The following is a 10,368-nucleotide window of genomic DNA, read 5'->3' on the forward strand; positions in this document are numbered from 1 at the left end:
ATCCTTGAGTTATCAATTTTTAGTAGAAAATCGGTATCTATTAACCCTTTGAGTACTGAGATTCAAAGTAGGAAAATAAATAGGTCGAGTTTCTCTTCTTTATTTTCAGACACAGGATATTTTATTTAACGAAATTTTTTACTCACAGAGTAGTTCACAGTCTCGGCAAATGATTAATAAATAATAATAACACGAGTCTCTTTTCTTATCACTTTTTGTTTTGTTTAAAGAAATTTTTAATTCATAGTGTAGTACATGTTTTCACAGAGTTTGCAGTCAGTAATTGTAGTAATACCATTACTGTCCTCAAAGGGTCAATAGAGAGGTGAATTAAAAAATTCGCGAGTAAAAGGGGAGGAAGGAAACATAAAAATGTCGACACTGTGACATGAAAAAGCTGTAGGTGCCAATAATTGAAATTTCAAGAAATTTTTAGCCATAGAACTCATTGTCGACCTGTCTATTATGGCTCGATCGTAAAATTGTTGGATCCGTTGTTTCCAAAAGAGCCACTCATGACACTCTTGAAAAAATACCAAAGAAGATATGTACATGTTTAATTCATAAAATATCCATTCGTTACTAAAATCAATCACAAAATTCCAGAATTTGTATAATAATCATTATGAATAAAAAAATTTCAAAGTATTTATTTATTATTAAATTCAATAATAAAATTGACGAATTTGTAATTGTGAATAAAGATAACAATTGATAATATATGATAATAAAATTGACAAATTTGAACGATAGTGATTACGAAATAAAAGAATTCCGATAATTTGAGCTTACCAATGGTGGTGATTACCACGATGGAGTAAAATAAAGCACCAGCAAAGGTCCATTGGATGTCGTCCTCCCCCTCCCTGCCATCCCAACCTTCTTTCTCCATCATCCACACGAGGTTGTTCTCGAAGGACTGTGAAGAACATTAAGGACTCTGAAATTTTCGAATTTCAAAGTTTTCGAATTCCTAATGTTTTAAATTCCGAGAGACCCGAATTCTCGAATTATCGAATATCCAAGTTTTCGAATTCCTAATGTTTTAAATTCCGAGAGACGGAATTTTCGAATTTTAGAGCTGTTGAATTCTCAAAGTTAATTCCGAAAATTCTGAATTCTCAAATTATCGAATTTCAAATTCCTAATGTTTTAAATTCCTAGAGACCCAAATTCTCAATTTTCGAATTTTAGAGCTGTTAAATTCTCAAAGTTAATTTCGAAAATCCCGAATCCTCGAATTATCGAATTTCAAAGCTTTCGAATTCTGAAACTTTCAAATTTTCGTGGAAATTGAAGTTCGATACGATAGAAATTGGGCTGCACCGGTACCTTTAATTCGCGTAACGCTTTGTCGGTCCAGTTCTCGCGAATCAGAACCTCCACCTCCTTGGTGATCTTCCATAGCTGCTCTGAAACGTTCCCTCTGATATCCTTGATGCTCTTCTTTATCTAGAAACGGTGAAAAAGTGGATAAAGAAGGAGCTAATGGAGGAATAAGAGAAGTTACAAGGAGAAAATGAGAGAAGATGAAAGAGAGAGAATTGGTAGAGATAAAAGAGGAGAAGTGTTTTCTGATGTCTTTCCATTTCTACTTCTTCGGTTTCGTCGATCGTGTGTTCAGAGGGAGGAAATTGTATTGTTGGATTGAAGTTAAATGTATTTTTTTTTAAAGGGAGGAGAAGATAGTTGAAAAGGTGGAAAATTGTCGAAGACAAATTTGGAAACAGAGGATTTAGAGAGAAGAGAAATGAAAGGGTTAGGAGTATATCAGAATTAGTTTCGTTAATTGGAGAATAAAGAGATGGTACAAGATGAAAAATTGTAGAGGATTTAGAAAGGAAAATAAGGGTGAAGAATGTAAAAGAGATATTAGACACAGGAAAAGAGAAATCTATGAAAGATATAAAAAAAAAAAAAAAAAATAGGGAAAACAAGAAAGATGAAGAATGAAAGATTGACTAGAAATGAGAACAATGTTATAAATGTAGCAGAAAAAAAGTTTGGAAGAAATGAAGTAGAAGAGTGTGAAAGACAAGATAAAATAGAAAAATGAAACAATATAGAATACTTCCAAATTACTTTACTAAAAATCTGTTAACCCTTTGCACACCGAGCATTTTTTGATAAGATTAATAGTGAACCTTCTGGAAAGCCAAAGTTTTGTCTTGAAAAAAAAAAGGATTTTTAGTGTTTACGAATTTATTTATTTGTATTTCTTGTGTTATTTGCATTATTTTGATAATATAAAATAATATAAAAAAAAGTCTGAATTGTACATTTCTCCAAAGTAATTACGCGTGACGCCATAAAAGCGCCATTGGAGTGCAAAGGGTTTAATAATCTGAAAGTACAGAAAGAACATAAAATTAAGAAAACAGAGAGAAAATGTATAGAAGAAAAATTGAAAAAAGAAAGAAGAGTACAAGAAACCTAAAGAAAATCCAAAAAAGAAACAGTAGAAAGTACTTCCAAATTACTTTGCTAAAAATCTGTTAATAATAAAAAGAACACAAAATGAAGAAAACAAAAACAGAAAATCTATAGAAGAAAAATAGGAAAAAAAAAGAAACCTAAAAGAAGAGTGCAAGAAACCCAAAGAAAATACAGAAACGAAACAGTACAGAATACTTGGAAAATTGCTTTCCTAAAAATCCGTTAACAATTTCCATTTTCTAGCAATAGATCATTTCTTTCCCGAAGAATACCGACGACCAGCGTATGCATAAGAACGACTAGCATAATTTTTCCATAAAATTGAAATAAATATTCGCGACGTCTACCTCCTTCTCGTGTGTCGCCTCGAGGGCCTCGAAAGCGTACGCGCCGATCAGGCAGTACAGCACGACCAACGAGACCAGCGACACGTGGGAAAAAACACATCTGAAGAACTTCCAGAGGAAACGCAGGAACCTGATGCACTTCGAGGGCTTCTCAGCCTCGGCCATCAGCTCGAACGCTTCCGGTCGCGAGCGTGGCATCGTGCTTTCCGCTCCGAAGCACGCTCTTCTCTCCCTTAAATTTCCTTCCCGCCACACTTCATCCAACCAACGCGAATTTCACCCTTTTCTTTCACCTCGGTTCCGCGATATTTCCTACGTCGCCGGTATAAATTCCACTCGACTGCGATTCCCATTCGAAGTGTTTAAAGATCGTTGTCACTTTCCTCCGCAAAAATATAGCGAGGGTAGTTTACGGCAATATCCGCTTATGGCAGTTTCGTTTCAGATCGTTTTCTGATAAAGGAATTAGGTTTCCCTCTTTGTGCTATGATATATCTGCTCTGGTGATTTTGTACATTTTTTGAACCAAGATTTAGAAATCTTTGGATTTTCTGGATTTCTGGATTTAGAAATCTTTGGATTTTCTGGATTTCTGGATTTAGAAATCTTTGGACTGGTGATTTTGTACATTTTTTGAACCAAGATTTAGAAATCTTTGGATTTTCTGGATTTAGAAATCTTTGGACTTTCTGGACTTCTGGATTTAGAAATCTTTGGACTTTCTGGACTTCTGGATTTAGCAATCTTTGCACTTTCTGGATTTCTGGATTTAGCAATCTTTGCACTTTCTGGATTTCTGGATTTAGAAATCTTTGGATTTTCTGGATTTCTGGATTTAGAAATCTTTGGATTTCCTGGATTTAGAAATCTTTGGATTTTCTGGATTTCTGGATTTAGAAATCTTTGGATTTTCTGAATTTCTGGATTTAGCAATCTTTGGACTTCCTGGATTTCTGGATTTAGAAATCTTTGGATTTCCTGGATTTCTGGATTTAGAAATCTTTGGACTTTCTGGACTTCTGGATTTAGAAATCTTTGGATTTCCTGGATTTCTGAATTTAGAAATCATTGGATTTTTTAAATCTTGGAAGCATCGTAAGTTCTTGGAACACTGTTTTAAGGATATTTTAAGTGCTCTCCTTTTCTTTTTTTTGGAACACTACATTAAGGGTGTTTTAATTTCTTTTTTTAGAATACTGCTTTAAAGGCGAAGTTTATAGTGAAAGAGATTCGTTGCAGTAATTCATTCTAATTATTAATTTAATGTCTGTTCTAATTATTCTACATATTTTCAGTGTTAGTTTACACCGAGAAGAAAATCATTTAAATTCTTCATTTAAAATATTGGTAAATTTACATTGAAAACATTCACTGCACATAAAATATCAGGTGGATAATTAATCTTCTTATTTCATAGTATTATAACAAATATCAAACATTTTAGTAATTCCTATTTATGAAATATCAGTTCAATTAATCTTCTTATCGCGAATATTAATTCACAGTATGAAATATCGAATATTTTAATCATTCCTATTTTTATTTTGAATATCACACAATTTATGTTCAATTTTAACTATCAATTCATTCTCATTTAAAGTGTCTATCTCACACAGACTATCACTCTAAAAATCGATCCTTTTCTACTATCAAATACCAGGGGTTCACTCGAATGCAACTTCCTTCAATTTTTTTCATTCAAAATACCGGACAATTTTCGTTAAAAAGAAAATCTACTTGATTTAATCTATCACTGTAATAATCAAACATTCCTCTGCTCTCTGTAGATCGGAGAATATTTTTCGTCAATTTAACGAAAGTGTTGCTCACGTGACACTGAACGTGTTAATGAGCAACGAAAGTTCCCAAACGAGCTCTTTTTTTCTCACAGTTCGTTCTAAACGTCGTGGTTTATTGAGTTTTCCATCGCGATGTTGGAGAAGCGACCTTCGACGTGAAACTAACTACGAAACTAACGTAAAACACAGTCGTGTTCCGTTCGAGATCGTTGTTCCAAATTTATCCCACCTATGCTATCGCCGAAATTTCGTTTCGAGGCTCTACGAGCCGTCCATTCTCCATTTCACGAGGCAGAAATTCCGTAAAAAAATGTCGCTTTTCTTCTCAAAGCCAAACAGAAGAAGAAATTTCGAAAAATCCTTGACTGATGTGACAAACAATCGAAAAATCCGAAAATAAAAAAGACGACAGATATTTCTTTGTGTATAAAAATTTAATTTCCATTAGGATTTATGGTTTTGAATTATCGATAAATTTGTAACACAAGTCGCTTTACCATTAAAAAATGGAATATGTTCGAACATTTTTGTTTCAGATTTAGAAAAAAGTTTATTCGATTCTTAAATTATAACACGATTTATGGGCCGCCCTGTATTTATATTTACCAGAAAACGTGTAATTCTGGTAATTTTGTTAAAATTATTCCAACTTAAGAAAAATAATTTGGCTTTATTTCGTTCGTTGAGAATTTTTCGGATTTAATATATTCAGTTATAAAATAATAGAATAAATAGTTTTTTAATGATTTATGCAGTCGGTTTTTTTGGAACAGATGTCTAGTATATCTTCAAAAGGTTTTGTAGTATAATCACAGACGACGTACAGAATAGACCTCCCACTCAGTGCAATTTTTTGTCTACGTCACGGGGGTTCTGAAGCCCCCTTACCATTTTCCTGCTGTTTCCAACGTTACCGATACAGCATAGAATAAGATTACAACATTAGTAGTGGTTGGCATTAGAATTACCTCGTCTGTAATTTGATGTACCAGATAAATTATCATTTTCTTCTCTATCTACGTCAAATTTAAAATGGCCATGATTTTATGTGAAATAACGCACGATGTCAATTATCAGTTTGAAATGTTCAAGAAGTTTGACTTGATTTTCTAACAGTTTAATATGTCAATAATTGTGCTGAGTTTGAAAAAAATCTATGTTATAGTGGCAGAAAGTGTCCAATTTGATATAGACTGTTTCATATTCAGGATATGTACTCGACAAGAGAATCGCCGACCGAATAATTCCGAGCGTTGCCGAACTCTCTCGACCACTGTTCTCAAACGCAGCGAAAATCATGTGCAAAACGAACGTTTATGTTGAAAACAATTGTATTTCTCTAAGTTGAATGTGAATACAAGTGATATTAAGAAGTGTATGTCGTTGATTTATTCTGCTATTTGGTGTTTCATGTCGATAGGATTTCCGATTTCTTAACAGCAAAGATTGATATATTACAAAACGTCAGAACGTCTGAAATATTGAACGTCTCTTCGAAATTTCCGCTGCTACATACTGTGAACAGGATGTTTCGTGTGACAATAAAGATCTTTTGAAGAATAAAAGTGATTACTGCGTAGTTAAATAGTTGCTCTCGAGAGTATGTACTCTCAAACAGTGTGTCCAACTCTCCGCAAGCACTCGCAAACAGCAAAGATTTTTACGTATTACAAAACATCTAAAATACTGAACGTCTCTTCGAAATTTGCACTGCTAAATACTTTGAACAAGGTGTTCCGTGTAACAATAGGGATCTTTTAAAAATTAAAAATGACTACTGCGTAGTTTAGATAGTTGCTCTCGAGAGTACTCTCAAAGTTTCTTGCCAGAACAGCAAGGATTGACGTATTACAAACCGTCTGGACGTTCGAAACACTGAACGTTTGAAATACTGAACGTCTCTTCGAAATTTGCACTGTCGGACACTTTAAATAACACGTTTCGTGTAACAATAAAGACCTTTTAAAGGATAAAAGTGACTACTGCGTAGTTTAAATAGTTTCTCTCGAGAGTACTCTCAAATTGTGTCCACGTTTCTGACAGCACTCTCAGTACTGATAAATTTGACTCTTGAGAGCAACTCGCGAGAGTTTTACTCTCAAATAGAAACGTACCTTAACATTGATCAAATTAACAAATTAAGATGTAGATATTAATTGTGTTGGAGATTATTGAGTTTCTAAGCAATTAAAATGTGTTAAAGAAGCTTTGGGGTATCTGGACAACTAAATTTCGAAATTTTCGAATGAGCTGTCTCGAATAGTGAGGTTACCCCCACTCCTATATCCAGTTGCCTAGCAACGACATGTTGATTCGTCAGTTACTTCTGGACGTCGTAGAGTGAACGTAGTTACGTGCGTGTTAAGAAGGTATGTATTACTATAAATTTAATTAATCAATCTCTAAGTGTCTCTAATCGTTTCCTTTAGTTAATACTTGTTTAATTCTTCTTAAATTAAGCGTTTGTTTATTTTGTTACAGGTTTTTGGCTATACTAAAACTTCGAAAAGAACGAACGTTCAACCGACGCAGTAACGACGCCACGACACCTCGTATTCGAAATCGACTGAAGTAGCGGGAAATTGGCAAGAGCAATTTGTTCCAGCAATTATGTAAGTAGACACATAATCCTTTAATTTATTTAGATCACTGCTGAACGGCTGGGATGTAAATACACCTATCCCGCGATTTACACGATTTCACTTTTACATGGTTTTCAAAATAACGGCTTTTTAATACCGTTCGTTTGTTAACACTGGCATTAAACCAAAAAATGAACGTAATTTCCCCCTTTTTTGCACCCAAAAAGCATTCATATTGTAACGTTTATTTTCGCTTATTATTTCCGGCTATTTTCGCCTTCATCAATCGCTCGCTCGAAACTAAACCCTGACCCTGAATATTTTTTGTTTTTCATTTTTATTTTATTTTTATTTTACATTTAAAATAATGAATTTAATTAAATCACTGACTAAATTATGCGCATTTCGTATTTTCCCCGATTTACACGGTTTTTCATACAAAAAGCTATTCTGAGGCACCGATCATCAGTGTAAATCGGGGGACAGGTGTATTTGAGTCTTTGACAATATTGCGATTTTAATGTACCATACTGAATAATTAAGAACATTCTCAGTCGGGTCGGAAGGGTTAACAATTCCCTATTCACACCACCGAAACGCGTGCTCTGCCCCCACCACTCGGTATATTGTGTTCGGTCGTAGAGGACGACGTTACGGGGGGAATTCATTCGGTTACCGAACTTCGAGTCGATAGGACGTGTTGTTCACATTCGCATATTCTATCATTTCTGGTACTTATCCTAACGATTACTACACTCTCTTACTACTTTTGCCTAATGAATTAATACACTTTTCTTCGATACCTTATCTAATTATCACAACGGTAGAGAGCAACTATTTTATTTTATTTTTTTTTTTGCATTCAGTTAGCCTTGAGTCATATCATAAACTTCCGCAATAGAATTCGAATTAAAGTAATCATTTAATTACGACGCAATTTCGTTTCTTTACAATACACATGTTATAAATTAACATTTTTCGTCTGTTAAGATATCTGGTTGACGAAGAGAGAAGAGAGAGGTAGAGACTAGTCTCAGGGCAACGTTTATGGGTTTGATGCATAATTGGTAATATTTAATTTATTATTACAAAGCCGATCGTATGTATATATATCTTTTTTTTTATATCATTGATTTTATGTGGGTATGTAATAATGTATGGTAATACATGGTACACATTTATTGCATAATTAAGGGAGGGTATAACTAAGTATACTTATATAAACATTACAATTAATTGAGCAATATACTAAGATGCAAGAAGAACAGATTAAGCTTCTTTCTTTCGGACGTAATTTATTTTTATATAATTGAGAAAAGAATTCGTGGCTTGATCATTTCAAACTTTGCTTTGTAATATGGGATTTTTAATTATATAAAGTCGTTTGATTTTATTGAAATAATTTGCACCTTTTGCTGCATTTCGGTCGCGATATTTTCTAACTTGTAGAGTCATTAATATTACTTTTCCAGTCTTTTTACTATCCCTATATCGAGTTCAATCACCGACACGTACAATTTTCGTCGCAAGTTTAAATATTCTCTAAAATCATTTACGTAGAAGTTCGGTTTAGCCATGGAATTTTACTTCGTATAAACATTTTCGAATATTTATAAACCGCGATATATTACGCGATTCTTAACATAGTAATAATTGCTAACTCTAATAACAAATATTTTTATTTGTTTTACTTTTCACAAATTAATTTCATTGTGTCGTACTATTCTGTACTGCGACGTAAAATAATCTTGATAATTATTAAACGTCGATATTTGTGTTAATGTAAAATGTGTAGTCACGTAAGTTTTTGCCTTTCTCCAACAATACAGTATTTTCTTGACGAACACTCGCTACGAAAAAAAAAGTAAACACGCCCCTCCTTCCTGCTAACGAACAGTTTTTATTTCCAGAGATGTTGACCGCGCGCAATGCGGTCGGTAGAGTCAGTGTTTTTTGCGTACAAGGTTTTTTTCTTGTTTTTTCAGAGCAACACAGCTCTTAAAGTAGACATATGTACTAAATTCACAGTAAATTACGCGAAGGTAGAGTCAGTGATTTTGTTCGCCGGATATAATATACACGGTTGCGTTATTAACTTTTTATTTATTTTTTTATTCTTGCTGAAATTCGTTACCGGTATTAGAGTCAGTGCATCATTTGAAGAAACCATTGGGCGGAGCGCTCAGAGCTGAAAATGTAAGTATCTATCAAAATAGAAGTTTAATAGTTTGAATCTTTTTCATTTAAAGAGTTGTTAATTCTTAAATTCTTGAAACGCCTATATGTGTCTCTGTTTGAGTCAAAATTACGAGAATTTCAAAGTTCACTGTAGTAAATGATACTGAAAATTTTGAAATAATCATCTCGTTTTCAAGAACAAATAATAATATTCCGTTCTTTTACAAAGTGTTACAGCTTGCATCTACTGTGGTCCCTATGGTGTTCTTCTGATGACTTCCACAACTTCTGGTGTGCAGTGGCGTCCTAGATGACTTCCTCTTCGCAGTGGCGGCCTAGATGACTTCCTCTGGGGGTAGCAGTTTGCTGTGGCAGCCTAGACGACAGCTTTAACTCAACGAACTGTGAGTCGCATGCGTTTAAGTTCCTCTGGTCACTCAATCATGTCGTAGGGCGATTGGTCCGAATCGACACGGGTGACTGGTTGTAATTACGTAATATCTTTTGGACGAGCACAGTGACCGCGGGTGTGAGTAATAACTCACTCTCGCGAGTGGTAACATTCTTTGTGATTTATTTCTTAGATCAGGCTAGGTTTTCTTGCACCGCGTCGTTTTTTTCTATTCTGGTTAATGTTGATAATACGATATTAATTACAGTAAAACTAGTAAATACAATTAGAATAAAACTGACTTGGATACTGGTCAAATGAGAATATTTTCAATTTAGATATTTCTGGAATATCCGCGTGAATAATTGTTCCACGAAAAATCGTAGAATTTTCGTATTAAATTTAGTATGGAAGTCGAATGCCCTTCGACTTCGTCTGTTTGAAAACAGTTATCACACAGTGATAACGATTATGTGTAGGTTGTTGTTAACATTACCAGAATAGAGACTTGTTCTATTTATTTTATCGATTAAATGCGTATTGCAAAAGTTAAATGAATAATAATATTCATAGAATGAATAATAATAATAATAATAATAATATCAAATGATTCATTTGGTTGCTTTGTCTATTCA

General features: G+C 33.8%; 1 protein-coding gene across 1 annotated transcript in view; it reads right to left on the reverse strand.

The window, feature by feature from the left end:
- The window catches only part of LOC108579800, a 17,841-nt gene extending 14,860 nt beyond the window's left edge, over window positions 1-2,981 (reverse strand). The window contains exons 1-3 of the mRNA XM_017943410.1: window positions 2,784-2,981; window positions 1,333-1,452; window positions 793-919 (exon numbers count right to left, since the gene is read on the reverse strand). Coding sequence (XP_017798899.1) covers window positions 793-919; window positions 1,333-1,452; window positions 2,784-2,981 — 445 coding nt within the window. The remainder of the gene's footprint in view (window positions 1-792; window positions 920-1,332; window positions 1,453-2,783) is intronic.
- Between the last annotated feature and the right edge of the window lie 7,387 nt (window positions 2,982-10,368).

This window comes from Habropoda laboriosa, unplaced genomic scaffold (genome assembly GCF_001263275.1).
Source record: "Habropoda laboriosa isolate 0110345459 unplaced genomic scaffold, ASM126327v1 scaffold72, whole genome shotgun sequence".
NCBI lineage: Eukaryota > Metazoa > Arthropoda > Insecta > Hymenoptera > Apidae > Habropoda > Habropoda laboriosa.